Here is a 17439-nt window from a genome sequence, read left to right as displayed (position 1 = left end):
AAATGAAGAAAATCTTATCAATTTAAAAGTTATTCCTAGGAAATACTTCATTCAGAAAAACACCAGATATGCTTTATGTCAAAAGATTGTCAAATACATCATCTAGTTGTCTTTACATATTTGTAAAACCAACTTAAGTAGTATCTCTGAGAAAAGGCAACTTTAGTTAAAATGGCCATTCAAATTACCATGGCTCAAAGTTTTTCCACCCTTTCTACTTATCTACTCACTTGTTTTAACCTATAAATAGCACCAAGTAAAGCTCTATTCATGCAGAATGCTGAGCTCAATGACACACAAGCTGGAATCAAGATTGCCAGGAGAAATATCAATAATCTCAGATACACCGGTGACAACATCCTAATGGCAGAAAGTGAAGAAGAACTAAAGAGCCTCTTGATGAAAGTGAAAGAGTGAAAAAGTTGGCTTAAAACTCAACATTCAGAAAACTAAGATCATGGCATCTGGTCCCATCACTTCCTGGCAAATGGATGGGGAAACAATGGAAACAGTCAGAAACTTTTATTTTTTGAGGCTCCAATATCACTGCAGATGGTGATTGCAGGCATGAAATTAGGACATTTTTTTCCTTGGAGGAAAAGTTATGACCAATCTAGACAGCATATTCAAAAGCAGAGACATTACTTTGCCAACAAAGGCCCATCTAGTCAAAGCTATGGTTTTTCCAGTAGTCATGTATGTATGTGAGAGTTGGACTATAAAGAAAGCTGAGTGCTGAAGAATTGATGCTTTTGAACTGTGGTGTTGGAGAAGACTCTTGAGAGTCCCTTGGACTGCACAGAGATCAAACCAGTCAATCCTAAAGGAAATTGGTCCTGAATAGTCATTGGAAGACTGATGTTGTAGCTGAAACTCAAATATTTTGGCCACCTGATGTGAAGAACCAACTCACTGGAAAAGACCCTGATGCTGGGAAAGACTGAAGGCGGGAGGACAAGGCGACATTAGAGGATGAGATGGTAGGATGGCACCACCAAAGTGATAGACATGAGTTTGAGCAAGCTCTGGGAGTTGGGGATGGACAAGGGAAGCCTGGCATGCTGTAGTCCATGGGGTCGAAGAGAGTCGGACATGACTGATTGACTGAAATGAAAGCTCCAATCTTGTCAGTAACCTATTCTCTTCATTAAAAGAGAAACTTAAGTTGTGTATTTTCTTTAAAATTTACTAATGTCTATCCATTTTACTATTTCCCTTGATTCACCTTTATTTTATCTAATTCATGAAGCTTTGTCCATATCTCTTACAAAATATGTCCATGTGCTCCAATTTTAAAGAAATCCTACCACTGACATTGTCCGTATATGCATTATTATCTGGGTGATAATCTAAAAGTAATATAGCTTATCCCATCAGTGATATCCCAAGGTAATTGAGTATTCAGGTTACTTTTTAACGTCTGAATCCTTGTATTACTTTTCCCTCTGTAGTCTATATGTATTGGTCATTGCCCTTTATCTTTACTTGGCAGAATCTTAAATAAAAAGCAGTGAGCTGTGAAATGACCACAGATACATGTGAAGATTAAAATATGTTTGGCTTAGAAATTTTGCTGAATTACTTCCTCGCTCTGTGACCATGTAGAAGTTATTTAATGTACCTCAGGTTCACATCTTTCAATAGAGAAAATTTATACTTGATTTCTAGGACTCATGTGAGTAAAGTGCTTTGAACAAAGCCTAGCATGTGGTAAAATGCTCAATGAATTTTTAACCATCTTTTCCTTTGCTACCTTACTCTATCATATTTATTTTCTACTGTAGTTTTTTCCTTCTTCTTTCTCTCTTTGCCTGCTCATTCTTGGTTGGCGCCCAAAATGCACATTTCAGTTTAGCATTATGTTTATCAAGGGGATAAAAAAATCTGAATCAATTATGCAAATAGCACACGTAAGTAACTGGCTTTTCATAGTTTCCAATCCTCCTCTGTTTGCAGGGCCATCATAAGTATACAGGCACTAGAGTCAGAAATAATGCAGCATGTATTGAAGTACATCACTCACTACCTGGCCTATAAATTCTTGATATCTTTTGTTCCTTATTCTCCTTAATACTGGGTTTCTCCTACAGGGAAATGGAACTAAGACAAATCTCATAGGGCCATTGTGAAAAATAAAAGGATAAAATTCTCAGAGCAGTGTCTGGCAAATAGAAAACTATGAAATAAACATAATTTTTCAGACAACTCTGCCCTCTCTGTATATAATAAACCAGACATAGAAAATTCCTAATTCATAACACCTATGACAGAATCATTACAAGAATGATAGTAGTAAGTTTATTTGTAACTCTGTAAGTCCCTATGTCTCCTAGTTACCACTTTGCATTACGAAATGCAGCCCTGTGATCAAGCCAAACACACTCACCAGAGCAGGGGCACAACTCCTGCTGTTCCTCATATGATTCTTTGGCTATGATTACATAAAATCAGTGATAGTATGACTGCTAACATTGTCATTTTATTCAGAAAATGAAAAAGTGGGGCTTATAGACTACTTAATCATTTTTAAGTCTTTATAAGTTACTTTATCTACTGAGAAAAAGATATATATCTTGGAAAGATATTCTAGAAAAGAAGCTTTATTCACTTCAAAGTAACTGTGATTAATATACTAACTACATTCAATGAATACTGATGCATATTCATTTTAATGAAAATAAGATAATGAAGGTACAAGCATAATCTTAGTTTAAAAGACACATTCTCACAAATGGCTTGACAAGAACTCTATTAGATTAAAACTTCAGAAATAGTAAAAACACAGGCTATAAACAAACAAATCTAAAGAAACAAAAAACCTGTTAAACAAAGAAAGATTAAACTCTTACAGGAATTTTTATTTGAAAATAAAAATTTAATGAATGACTGTTGAATAACTCCTGACATAAAGGTCAAACTCAAATAGCATTATTCTAATGATTCTAAAAACAAAAAAATTTGGGTCAACTTCTCTCAGATTTAAATTTATATATTTAACAGAAAAAAGCAATGTAGAATAGTATCAGGGAGAATGTCATGAATGAGAAAAATACAATTCCTAAGAAAAGGAACAAAAGCTAATCCAAGTATATCTAGAAACAACTGACTGCCTCCATTGTTGAAGATTTGTTTTAACAGACAAAATCAAGGTAAAAAGCATCACAAATCACCCTTTTATTTTAGCTTTAAATAAAAAATGTAGAAATAAACTAAATGTGAAAATGAGGCAAAATATATCAAAACATGTAAAAAGTCAAGTACAACCATAGCTAAAATGATGTCAATACCCGCAAAACTGTACTTAGTAAATTATGCACCCTTATAAGCCTTTCAAAAGCAACTACACTCTGCTAACAAAAATCTAACCATATGTTCCTTTGTGAAAAGTTCAAAAGATGCATAGTACTTTAGAAGATTCATATTTCCTAATGAACACCAAATGGCATCTGTAAAATTGACTTATGCTAGGATAATCTAAAGTTGTTTACATACAAATATTCAATGAGGTTACCAAATTTAACATATACACAGAAAACATTTATTTTTAAAGAAAATATTTATATGGGCACTATTCTAATACTACTATATATAAACAATATATTAAAGAACAATTACTAATTTAGAAGAAAGCATTTTTATATATCATTCCACTGATTACTAGCTTTAATTGTATTTTAATCTTTTCCATAGGATTTAAGTTTTATGCTGAAATTCATACTCAAAACATTGAACAATTTTAACTATTATAATACACCCTAAAAACCCAGCAGAATAACAATTTTGAAAGATATTTAAACTTACCCCATTTAATGGATATGTTTTCCATCCTAGCTCTCCCAGCACAGTTGTTGTATCAAGCAACACAACTGGAAGCAAATAAACAACAAAAAAAATTCTTGCATGAACTTCTTAATTGACTTAAGTAGAAACTAGTTACTTAAATCACTGTCAACTACCTTTATTATTATTCTTTGAATTAGCTTTAATAAGTTGCATGACCTAGGTAAAATTATTTATAAATACTAAAGCTTAATATATAATAATTATAGTGAAAGTGAAAGTCGCTCAGTTGTGTCTGACTCTTTGTGACCCCAGGGACTATACAGTCCATGAAATTCTCCAGGCCAGAATACTGGAGTGGGTAGCTGTTCCCTTCTCCAGGGGATCTTCCCAACCCAGGGATCAAACCCAGGTCTCCCACATTGCTGGTGGATTCTTTATCAGCTGAGCCACTAGGTAAATATAAAATGAATGTGGTAGTTATACATTAATTTTAAAATAAGAAACGTGTGCTTAACAACACTAAATGAAATGGAATAACAGAACTAACACAGTCATTTTTAGTAAAAATGATAAATGTTGGAAGAGGTAAGCGAGAATACAACCACCAGATGACCTATAAGCAGGACCTGACCAATGGATGGGAGGCTCTTGAGCTCCTCACCTGTCCTTAGAATGTACACTCTTCCTATCATTCCCACAGCGGTAGCTGTTCTAAGGGCAGAGCCTTGAGAGGGTAAGGTGCTGCTGAAACTATCTGTATTGTGCATATGACTAAACCCTGTTGAGACCTCTAGGACTCTGGTGGTCAAGGGGTAGAGGCCTACTTGTTTGGCAGCTGCACAAAACAAGTCTTGTACATATAAGACTACTTATTAAACCTGCCACCTACCAATCTGGAGTGATCTGCTCCTTCCTTTGCTCTGTCCTTGCCCCATGTGAGTATGGGGCCACTTTGCAGACCAACAGTGAAATGACTACCTTTCTTTCCCTCTCATTTATAAAAATAGTCTCTTTTTTTACCATATTAAAGAAAGAAAAAATTTAAAGCAGGTCTGTATATTTTCTTTCTGTGTTGTCTTGTATATGACTGGCAACTCATTTTGAATAAACTCATATCTTTTTATTGTATATGCTAGTATACTTACTGCTAAAGGAAGTAAAAGCCAAAACAAAAAACATATACCTTTTTCCCTGACCAAAAGTAACTCATAATCTGGTTGGGAAGACATAAAAACAAATAATCAGGACATATTCTCTTAAAGTCTAAAATTGTAGACTATACAATAGCTGAACAATTAAATTAGGCTAAGTCTGAATGGATATGAGAGTTGGGCCTTAAAGAAGGCTGAGCACCCAAGAATTGATGCTTTCAAACTGTGGTGCTGGAGAAGACCCTTGAGAGTCGCTTGGACTGCAAGGAGATCAAACCAATCAATCCTAAAGGAAGTCAACTCTGAATATTCATTGAAAGGACTGGTGCTAAAGCTGAATCTCCAATACTTTGGCCACTTGATGCAAAGAACTGATTCACTGGAAAAGACACTGATGCTGGGAAAGAGTGAAGGCGGGAGGAGAAAGGGACAACAGAGGATGAGATGGTTGGATGGCATCATCAACACAGTAGATATGAGTTTGAGCAAATTCTGGGAAATAGTGAAGGACAGGGAAGCCTGGCATGCTGTAGTCCATGAGGTTTCAGAGTCAGACATGACTTAGCAGCTGAACAACAACAACAAAAAGGCTGGCACGGAGGTCTGAGATGATTTCATAAACGAAATGCAATTTGGTCTGGGCTATGATGAAGGGGTCTTTAATCACATGTGCTGAGAAACAAATTTATTTTAGAATACCTTGCTTGGGGCTGGTGCACTGGGACGACCAAGAGGGAGGGTATGGGGAGGGAGGAGGGAGGAGGAAGGAGGGTTCAGGATGGGGAACACATGTATACCTGTGGCGGATTCGTTTTGATGTTTGGCAAAACTAATACAATAAAGTTTAAAAATAAAATAAAATTAAAAAAAAAAAAGAATACCTTCTATAAAGTCACTGAGTTATAACTAAATTAGTTCTCAGTTGCTGGAGTGGGAAGTAGGAGTGGAAAATATTTAGGGGAATTAAGAGAACAGAAATGAGTCTAGAAACATAAATGGAGATCAATTGGGGAGTATTTTGGTAGTGTTTCCACCAAGTTAATGTGTTCAGTTCAGTTGCTCAGTTGTGTCCGACTCTTTGAGGCCCCATTGACTACAGCACGCCAGGCTTCCCTGTCCATCACCAACACCTGGAGCTTGCTCAAACTCATGTCCATCAAGTCAGTAATACCATACAACCATCTCATCCTCTGTTGTCCTATTCTCCTTCTGTCTTCAGTCTTTCCCAGCATCAGGGTCTTTTCCAGTGAGTCAGTCCTTCACATCAGGTGGCCAAAGTATTGGGAGTTTCACCTTTACATACGACCCATATTTTTAACTTCTATCATCAAATCCCCAGTAAGGTCATGGACCAAACAGTAAGAAACAGTGCTTTGGTATCTCAAGTTTTACTTTATCTAGCTAAGAAAGTGGAGGGTTTTTAGTAGTTTAAAAAGGTGCCATTGGAAATGTGTTATTTGGCATCTGTTGTTTGGTGTTTATGGTAAGGATTCTGAGATTTTTTTTTATTTGAATGACTGTATACTTTATTGATTTTTAGTATGAAACACTGCTTAAAGTTCTAGGATAAACTCTACATGCTCATTGCAGAATATTCTTCCAATATATTCACTAAGCATATATTTGTAAAACTGAGCTGCAATCATTTAATTTTAATTATGCAAAATTCTCAAAACTTTAAAATATGGAGAAAACAGTACAATGAACTCTCATTGTATTAATTACCCTGCCTCAATTGTTACAAACCTATAGCCAATCTTATTCCATCTATACTTGCATACCTACTCTTACTGCAAGATTTCTTTGAAGCAAATTCTAGTAATCATCTAATTTCATCTGTAAAAATTTCAGTATTTATATATAAGGTAAAGATTCCTCTTAATATAACTATAATATCTTGATCCATTACTATAAATAGTATGTATTAATTAATATCATCAAATATCCAGTCAGTGTTCAATATTCCTATGGTCCCAACTTATTTTAACAGAAAATCAAGATCTAAATAAGTCCATACATTACAATGAGGTTGTGTTCTCTTCATTTTTTTTTATTTTATATGCCCCCACTTTTTCCTTTTTTTTAAGTTAGATTTACTGAGGTATGATTTACTTACAATAAAATTCAGCCTATTTAAATGAGCATTTCTAGGTATTGTGACAAACTCCAATATCATGTAACTACCACTACAATCAAGCTATAGAATATTTCCATCACCATCAAAACTTTCTATGTGATCCTTTATGGTAAATCCAGGCCCCTCAATAATCCCCAGAAACCATTAATCTGACTTCTCCCTTGATTTTCACTTTCCCAGAATGTTGAATGACTGAAATCATACGTAGGATGACATCATATGATGATTTTTGAGCCTGCTTTCTTTCGCTCAGCATAACACATTTGAGATTCATTTATGTCACTATGTGTATCAATTTATACACTGAACACTCAGTCCCTTTTTATTGCTGAAAAGTATTATATAGAATGGAATTCCCTAGCTGATGAATTTTCATGTACAGATTTTTATACAAACCGAAGTTTTCATTTCTCCATTGTAAATAGCAATTACTGAGTTACATAGAGAATGTTTATTTTTTAAGAAACTGTCAAACTGGTTTCCAAAATGGCTGTATAGTTTTACATTCCCTTTAGTAGAATGTATGATTTTCCAATTGTTCTACATCTTTACCAGATCTTGGTACTATTCAGTTTTCTTTTTTTTTTTTTTTTTTAAGGCATTCTAACAGATGTACAATAGTATCTCATTGCTGTTTTAACTAGTCAGTTATCTTTTTCACTAAATGAAATAAAATTTACTAGAAAAAAATTTGACCTACAAAGGTAGTTTTACCACACATTCTAGATTTTCCCTTTTGTGAGAAATCACTGAACATACTTCCCCATTCTCTGTATTTTCTTTAAATTGGTAGATATATTAAGTGGCTTGACCAGATCAAGGTTCCATTTATTTTTTTATGTTTTGTAAAATTACTTCGTTGGTGGTGTTTTATAGTCCTTACACCAAATCAAGGAATATATCAGTGTTTACTAGGGGCATGTAAAAAGGACTCAAGAACCAACTGGCTTAAACTTCCACTAGCTAAAAATAGATAATTTGAACATACACAAGATTAATGACTATAAGGGACTGAAACACTTCAAGTATACTTAAATGCATTCATAATGATAAAATATACCTACTAATATATTTTGCAGTGCACTAGGAAGCCATTATTTTAAAAACTGTTAAAAAATCTGAAAAGAATAAAATACTTACTTTGTTTTTTATATATGAACTATTTATAAATAAATAGTTAATGAAGGAACATTCATCGTATTGAAATATTTGAGTTAATAAATGAAGAAGGAATGATCAAATTAGGCTACAACATTTTCTGTCCTTAATGAATTAATATATTTAGCTAATGACTTCCAATGCTGCTAATATCATGTAAAGAGATAAAAAAAAAACACACATAAAGGGTTAGAGCTTTTAAAAAGGCCTTCTTTATAGCTTCATTTACACCATATTAACATATAATTCTAACAAGCCTACAAGTAAAAGAAAGTACAATGCATACACACACACACACACACACACACACATACATAAACACACACATGCAAATTCACAAAATGGTACTTGATGGTATTTGGGTTCATTCAGTATAAAAATAATGCTCTCACATATTAGAGAAAAAATCTGAAGTCATAATAAATATTCAAACTCCAGGCTTAAGTTATCAAATGAATATAATTTTATTTTTGGTATATACATGTTGCTGCTGCTGCTAAGTTGCTTCAGTCATGTCCAGCTCTGTGCGACCCCATAGATGGCTGCCCAACAAGCTCCCCCGTCCCTGAGATTCTCCAAGCAAGAACACTGGAGTGGGTTGCCATTTCCTTCTCCAAGTCAGTGGTAAAGAATCCACCTGCCAATGGAGAAAGAAATGGCAACCGACTCCTGTATTCTTGCCCAGGAAATTCCACGGACAGAGGAGCCTAGCAGACTATAATCCATGGGGTCACAAAAGAGTAGGACACAATTTAGCAAATAAACAACAATATACTATAGAAAAGAATTCAGAAATGTGTAATAGCAGAATCTACTTTGGGGCACTAAAAAATTTAATGTTATTCATTTAACACATTTATATTTTGGAATACATCATTCATGTCTGACTATTTGTGACCCCATACACTGGAACCTAGCAGGCTCCTCTGTCAATGGGATTTTCCAGGCAAGAATACTCGAGTGAGTTGCCATTTCTTACTCTAGGGGACCTTGCGTGGATTGAACCCGTGTCTCATCTCCTGCGTTGCAGCAGATTCTTTACCACTAAGCCACTTGGAAGCTCATTCTTTCCCTGCTGCTGCTGCTGCTGCTAAGTCGCTTCCGTCGTGTCTGACTCTGTGCGACCCCATAGACAGCAGCTAACCAGGCTTCCCCATCCCTGGGATTTTCCAGGCAAGAGTTCTGGAGTTGGGTGCCATCGCCTTCTCTGCATTTTTTCCCTAGCAGGCTGATTAAGTAATGATACTAAATCAGTCAGATAGGCTTCCCAGTTGGTGCTAGTGATAAAGAACCTGCCTCCTACTGCAGGAGACATAAGAGACATGGGTTTGATCCCTGGGTCAGGAAGATTCTCTGGAGAACAGCACAGTAATCCACTCCAGTATTCTTGCCTCAAAAATCCCATGAACAGAAGAGCCTGGTAGGCTCCAGTCCATGGGGTCGCAGAGAGTTGGATACGGCTGAAGTGACAGCACACATACATATAGGAAGGATGGTTTATATGTTTCCTTCTTCAAGGAATCTCACACTGTCCTATAAATTCTTTTCTTTTCTTTCTTTTTTTTTAATGCTCAAGTTACAGGTGAGAAAACTAAGGCTCAGAGAGCTTACATATTTTCCCTAGGATCACAAAGTGATTCCAACCAAGGAGATTCATGCTAGAATAAGGAAGTAAGAAAGTCACTCAGTCGTGTCCGACTCTTTGCAACCCCATGGACTACACAGTCCATGGAATTCTCCAGGCCATAATACTGGACTGGGTAGCTGTTCCCTTCTCCAGGGGATCTTCCCAGCACGGGGATCAAATCCAAGTCTCCTGCATTGTGGGTGGATTCTTTACCAGCTGAGCCACAGGCAAAGCTCAAGGATACTGGAGTGGGTAGCCTATCCCTTCTCCAGCAGATCTTCCCCACCCAGGAATCAAACCAGGATCTCCTGCATTGCAGGCAGATTCTTGACCAGACCAACTAAGCTATCAGGGAAGCCGATGCTAGACTACTCCTTTAAAAATTTATAGTGTTTTCTTACTTCCATTATTTGTTTTTCTTTTTATTTTTGTAGATGCAGAGAAAAATCACCATTTACTTTCCTGATTCCAAATCTAGATAAGTTTATATCCTACTTTTCTCATCAATGGGTTCTACAGAAGCATTATTGGTATCATGACATTTAAATTAGGGAGTTTATTGGAGTACAGAGTATAAAACTCCCTAATATTGAAGTCTACCAATGAAGATTTCTTTTTCATAGACTGTCAAAATAATTAATCAATTAACTGAGGTAATTATTTTTTAAAATATATTTGGGCTGCTCAATTCTTAAAATATTTATAATTTTTAAACTGAAATATAATCATTTCAAAATAAACAACAAAAAAGAAAATCTGTACATATCTACAACAGTGAAGATCCTTAAGAGCACCTTTTTTGTTTATTAGTAGCTTCATGAAACAAGATTTACATAACTGCTTTATCTTCCTCATTAAACTGCAATCATACTTTCTAAAAATTCATAAGAACAGCAAAATTTCAAATTTGCATTCCTGACAGGTGAAGGATGCATTAATATCAAAATAAAACTAAGGATTTATTTTTATTTTTAACACCATTACATGTGACATATGTTTAAATTTTATCAGTTGCTCATAGACAAAAACCCCACAAACTCAGATTTTGCAGGCATACTAATTACATTGGACCCAGCAAGGTGAGAGCTCCTCCTGCTGGCTTTAAATAAAAGTTATCTAGTCCCTGCTGCTGCTGCTGCTGCTGCTGCTGCTAAGTTGCTTCAGTCGTGTCCGACTCTGTGCAACCCCACAGACAGCAGCCCACCAGGCTCCACAGTCCCTAATATTCTCCAGGCAAGAACACTGGAGTGGGTTGCCGTTTCCTTCTCTGATGCATGAAAGTGAAAAGTGAAAGTAAAGTCGCTCAGTCGTGTCCGGCTCTTCGCTACCCCATGGACTGCAGCCTACTAGGCTCTTCCGTCCATTGGATTTTCCAGGCAAGAGTACTGGAGTGGGTTGCCACTGCCTTCTCCGATCTGGTCCCTACTAGAGTGCAAAAATACTCTAAACTGAGGGAGAAAAAGAACACCATCTCAATATTAATTTCAGTAAAACTAAATAATCTATAATTTTTTATTTATTAGCACGATTTTAAATATGGTAAGATTAACACCAGTGATTTGTTTAGGGGTTACACATGAAAATATAATTATGTATTCATATCGTAATAAATGAGAAACTGGATAAACTAACAATACATAAAAGTAGTAGGTTGATGGTATCAAACTAAAGTTTTAAAATGTTTATTTCATTTAATAAGCAACATAATGCATAGAATAGGTTAAACTATGTACAATTTCCCTATCAACTTTCAGAAATAAATCTCTAGCATATCTTTCTCTGAAAATATCTCTTAATTTATTAGTGCTCCCTTTACTCATTCTTTGGAAGTTATAAGAAAATGATCAGATCAGATCAGATCAGATCAGTTGCTCAGTCGTGTCTGACTCTTTGCGACCCCATGAATCGCAGCACGCCAGGCTGCCATGTCCATCACCAACTCCCGGAGTTCACTCAGACTCACGTCCATCGAGTCAGTGATGCCATCCAGCCATCTCATCCTCTGTCATCCCCTTCTCCTCTTGCCCCCAATCCCTCCCAGCATCAGAGTCTTTTCCAGTGAGTCAACTCTTCACATGAGGTGGCCAAAGTACTGGAGTTTCAGCTTTAGCATCATTCCTTCCAAAGAAATCCCAGGGCTGATCTCCTTCAGAATGGACTGGTTGGATCTCCTTGCAGTCCAAGGGACTCTCAAGAGTCTTCTCCAACACCACAGTTGGAGAAGAAAATGTTATTGTAGTTAAAAGAAGATATCAAATGACAAAGACAAGGTTGATAGCACTGGATTAAATGTGAGAGTAATAAGTACCCAACATTAAAAAGCTCAATGTTAATTTCTTTCCTTTGGATAATTTATTGAATCTTTATATTCCTTTCACTAAATTTAAGATATATTAATTTAAAAACATTTAGAAAGTTGGTAATGATGACCCTATGTGCGAGACAGCAAAAGAGACACACATGTAAAGAACAGTCTTTTGGACTCTGTGGGAAAAGGTGTGGGTGGGATGATTTGAGAGAATAGCACTGAAACATGTGTATTATTATATGTGAAACAGATCTCCAGTCCAGGTTGGATTCATGATACAGGGTGCTCAGGGCTGGTGCACTGGGATGACCCTGAGAGATGGGATGTGGAGGGAGGTGGGATGGGGGTTCAGGATGGGGAGTACATGTACACCCATGGCTGATTCATGTCAATGTATGTCAAAAACCACGACAATATTGTAATTAGCCTCCAATTAAAATAAATTAATTAATTTTATAAAGCTATTTTTTAAAAAACAATTAGCGTATAGGTTTACAGTATATAATAGAAGATCATCTTCATTTCAACTGTACAATAAAAAATGAAGAGATTTTATTTAATATAGCATTTTGAAAAATTAAACAATAAGAGATCAATCAACCCACTAAGAAAGTAGTTATTGTTTCAGGATAGTTTTACTATAAAAATTCAAGTTAATGATATGTGAATCGAGTCCAAAGATTTATCAGTATTTTTAAACATTCATACAGCGGTAAACACTGGTTTAGAATTTTCTCCAACAGACTTCTTACAAAGACCCAGAAAGATAAAGTCACTTAGTAACAAGTTAGTAGAGATTTTAGTTAGTTCCATGTTCCATTGACTGTAACACACTTACCATCTCCCATAACATAGGTAAAATAAGGGAAAAATTCTGACATCATGACCAGATATAAAACAATCACAGAATAATTTGAATTATAGGCACAGATACATAAGCATGTAGGGATCTATATCTATTAATATCCACCTATCTATAAACAGCAGTCGTCTACTTCAATATCAACCTGCTTAAATCCTATTTTACACTGGCATTTAGGTTACCATATTAACTAATGTTTTGACATAACTGCATGTGTTTGGCAAAAAATCAGTTTTAACTTTCAGATACTATGGGTTTTTACCCTCACAGAGAGTCAGAATCAATATTTAATTTCTAAAAATAAATCAAACACAGATTGCTTTAAGTAAACATAGGATTATTATGTTTACCCCTTAGTATCTCCCTCTAAATATTGACATTTTCCGAGACTCATTCCTTCTTATATATTAATAACAAAGTACTTTTATCTAGAAACTGAGATCAATACTTGTTCATTAAGTATACTTACAGCATTTTGTTTTGTCACAGCTTTACTATTTTTCTTGTTGCTTGTTTGTTTTTAATACAGGTGCTATTCATGGTTATTTTGTCTACCCTAGGTGAGAGTTTGCAAATCCTATTTGAATAGGTAATATGAATAGGTAATTTGAAGGTAATATGACCACAGAGACTTTAAATACCTTTCTCAAGATTAGAGAATAAAATCAGTCTAGAACAAGTGAACTCACAACCTTCAGCTTTCTACTCTAATAGAAAATAATCTTTTTTTTTTCTTTTTCAGAAAGCAGGTTCAAACGTTTGTCTCTGTCCCTTCTTGAAAACAAATCACTGTTTTTTAGTTCTGATGGAAAAATAAGCTATAATAACTAGAAACTAATTTCTTTATCACTTTAAATGAAGAAAAGCAGGGAGGGAGTGGGGCGCGGGGCACAGAATTCAAGCTAGTTTGCTCTTTAGAAGGCAAGTTATACAAATGAGTAAGAACTGTCACTAAAAATCTTATCCAAATAATGAATGGTAAACAGTTGATTAAAAATATAACAAATAATGTCTATCCTTACTTCCACACCCTCCTAGTTTACTCAAAAGAAACCTTATATGGTTATCCTGCTTGACATAGACTTATATGCTTCAGTCCCATAATCATCTCTAAGTCTGCCATTAGACAGGAGGGCTTACCACAGAGACCGAAGGAGAACCAGGGGTGGATCTAAATCCATCACAAGGTCACTGAGAGATATTGGTCTGTTCCCTCTGGGCTCCTGAACAAAGTCTTTAAGACTTATCAATGAGTCACCTCAAGTCATGCTTTCCCCATAAATTGTTCAATTATCTACCGGCTTAAAGGAAAAAAAAAAGAAAGGAAATTTTGTATGTTACAAATTAATAGCAATATATAATACTTTCATTTTGACATCTTCAACTCTTTGACCTATAAAGAAACTAAGTATTGAAAACTTCATTTAGTAGAAGTATTATTTTCATCTGCTTCAAAGTTTTAATAGGTAGAAGAGACTACTTGGTTTTAGTCTTACATTTTCTAATCTTATATTTCATAAACATAATCTTTTTCATCTCTCACAGAAACTCACAACATAAACTCACTCAAAAACTCCACTTAGCTCAAACCACTACACTTCCTCCCCATCACTTACACAGCATCAGAGAGGCTTCTTGTGTTTCTAGTTCATTCCTTTCTCACACTTCTCACTTGTTTTCCGTGGCAATGAACATTTTCCCTTTTTTTTTTTTTTTTAATTAAAGTCAATGTCTGAAAGGAGCTTAAATCTTTGTTTTTATAGCTCTGGTAAAAGAGATTATGACTACTTATTTGGAAGTCTCATCTACAATGTATTGTACATCTCACTGCAAAACCATTTCTATATAATGGAAGAAAAATATAAAAAAAACCTATTGAAACCCTTATCTTAAAACCAAAGTGGCTCTGCATTGAGAAGGAAAAAATGACTTTTACTGGACTATAAGAAAAATTTAAGAGTGAAAAATAATCTTTTTTTCCTCGAAAATGGAAAAGAAAAAAATTTTTTCCTAGATTGTTTTTTTCCTCCATTAAACTTACATAGACATGATAGAAAGTATTTACTTCCTTCTTTAGGACATGATAGTCAAAATATTTTACTTGATTTTATATGAATATATTTTAATATTATTTCAACAAATATGAATTGAGTTTCTGCAATATTTAGACTCTATATTAACAAATGGAGGGTATAGAAAGTTTATAAGATACAATGTCTACCCTAAAGGAGTATCTGGTATTATTTTTTTCACTCCAACTGTTAGATTTTTATGTCAACTCACATGCCATAGTTTATTCAAACATGTAAATAGTAAAACAGATTAAAATGCCCTTATTTAGAAGGTGCAAAAGAGGAAAGGCTGAAGCAATTTACTAGAATGTATAGAATCAAATTGCTTTTCTAAAAGGGTGGACACCAAATAGTACATCAACATCACCATCAAAACTGTCAATAATTGGATCACTTATCTCAGTTTCTAAAGAAGTCTCAAGGAATGAACAGACCGTAGAAAAGAATCCCAGTAGACAACAGGAAGAGAAATAACAATTTCCAACCTGAAGGGTACTCTTCTCCAAAGTAGTACCAAATACAGGAAACTAAATTTGTCAGGAGAAACATAGTGTTTTACTTAGAGTGGGAGATTTTAAAACTTAAACATCAGAAGTAAACATTTTCTAATCTAAGTTTTAATCATCAGGAATTAAAACAGTACCAGATAAAAACAATAATTGTATTGTCAAATTTGCAAATTAAAATTTATAAGGATAGCATTCTCATCTTCGTCCAATGAAATTATAGCCAAATAAAGAAGGCTTCTTATTAATATCCTCTTAGAAGATAAGAAGATATTAAGAAGAGGTGGCAAGAATACACAGAAGAACTGTACAAAAAAGATCTTCACGACCAAGATAATTATGATGGTGTGATCACTCACCTAGAGCCAGACACCCTTGAATCTGAAGTCAATTGAGCCTTAGGAAGTACCACTACGAACAAAGCTAGTGGAGATGATGGAATTCCAGTTGAGCTATTTCAAATCCTGGAAGATGATGCTGTGAAAGTGCTGCATTCAATATGACAGCAAATTTGGAAAACTCAGCAGTAGCCACAGGACTGGAAAAGGTCAGTTTTCATTCCAATCCCAAAGAAAGGCAATGCCAAAGAATGCTCAAATGACCGCATAATTGTATTCATCTCACATGCTAGTAAAGTAATGCTCAAAATTCTCCAAGCCAGGCTTCAGCAATACGTGACCCATGAACTTTCCTGATGTTCAAGCTGGTTTTAGAAAAGACAGAGGAACCAGAGATCAAATTGCCAACATCCGCTGGATCAGGGAAAAAGCAAGAGAGTTCCAGAAAAACATCTATTTCTGCTTTATTGACTATGCCAAAGCCTTTGACTATGTGGATCACAATAAACTCTGGAAAATTTTGAAAGAGATGGGAATACAGACCACCTGATCTGCCTCTTGAGAAATTTGTATGTAGGTCAGGAAGCAACAGTTAGAACTGGACATGGAACAACAGACTGGTTCCACATAGGAAAAGGAGTACGTCAAGGCTGTATATTGTCACCCTGCTTATTTAACTTCTATGCAGAGTACATCATGAGAAACACTGGGCTGGAAGAAGCACAAGCTGGAATCAAGATTGCCAGGAGAAATATCAATCACCTCAGATATGCAGATGACATCACCCTTATGGCAGAAAGTGAAGAGGAACTAAAAAGCCTCTTGATGAAAGTGAAAGAGGAGAGTGAAAAAGTTGGCTTAAAACTCAACATTCAGAAAATGAAGATCATGGCATCTGGTCCCATCACTTCATGGGAAATAGATGGGGAAACAGTGGAAACAGTGTCAGACTTTTTTTTTTTTTTTTGGGGGGGGGGCCTCCAAAATCACTGCAGATGGTGATTGTAGCCATGAAATTAAAAGATGCTTACTCCTTGGAAGGAAAGTTATGTCCAACCTAGATAGCATGTTCAAAAGCTGAGACATTACTCTGCCAACAAAGGTCCATCTAGTCAAGGCTATGGTTTTTCCAGTGGTCAAGTATGGATGTGAGAGTTGGACTGTGAAGAAAGCTGAGCACCAAAGAATTGATGCTTTTGAACTGTGGTGTTGGAGAAGACTCTTGAGAGTCCCTTGGACTGCAAGATCAGTCCAGGTTGTTCTTTGGAAGGGATGATGCTAAAGCTGAAACTCCAGTACTTTGGCCACGTCATGTGAAATGTTGATTCATTGGAAAAGACTCTGATGCTGGGAGGGATTGGGGGCAGGAGGAGAAGGGGACGACAGAGGATGAGATGGCTGGATGGCATCACTGACTCGATGGACGTGAGTTTGAGTGAACTCTGGGAGTTGGTGATGGACAGGGAGGCCTGGCGTGCTGCAATTCATGGCGTCACA

At 35.6% G+C, this 17439-nt stretch overlaps 1 protein-coding gene across 15 annotated transcripts in view; it reads right to left on the bottom strand.

Annotated features, from left to right (window-relative positions):
* Positions 1–17439, bottom strand: part of EPHA6 (EPH receptor A6) — a 1033311-nt gene that overhangs the window by 935694 nt on the left and 80178 nt on the right. For 13 of the 15 annotated variants that reach the window (XR_009494828.1, XM_010800991.4, XM_024994001.2 and 10 more), the window contains one exon: positions 3802–3866. The exons of the other annotated variants lie outside the window; for them this stretch is intronic. Coding sequence is in view for 9 of the 13 variants with exons in the window: in XM_010800991.4 (XP_010799293.2) it covers positions 3802–3866 (65 nt within the window). In the remaining 4 variants the exon portion in view is untranslated. Of the gene's footprint in view, positions 1–3801; positions 3867–17439 lie in introns of those variants that run through there. 15 annotated transcript variants of the gene reach the window in all.

Source organism: Bos taurus, chromosome 1 (assembly GCF_002263795.3).
Source record: "Bos taurus isolate L1 Dominette 01449 registration number 42190680 breed Hereford chromosome 1, ARS-UCD2.0, whole genome shotgun sequence".
NCBI lineage: Eukaryota > Metazoa > Chordata > Mammalia > Artiodactyla > Bovidae > Bos > Bos taurus.
Note: the sequence above shows the minus strand (reverse complement) of the source record. Positions and strands in the feature narration are given on the sequence as shown.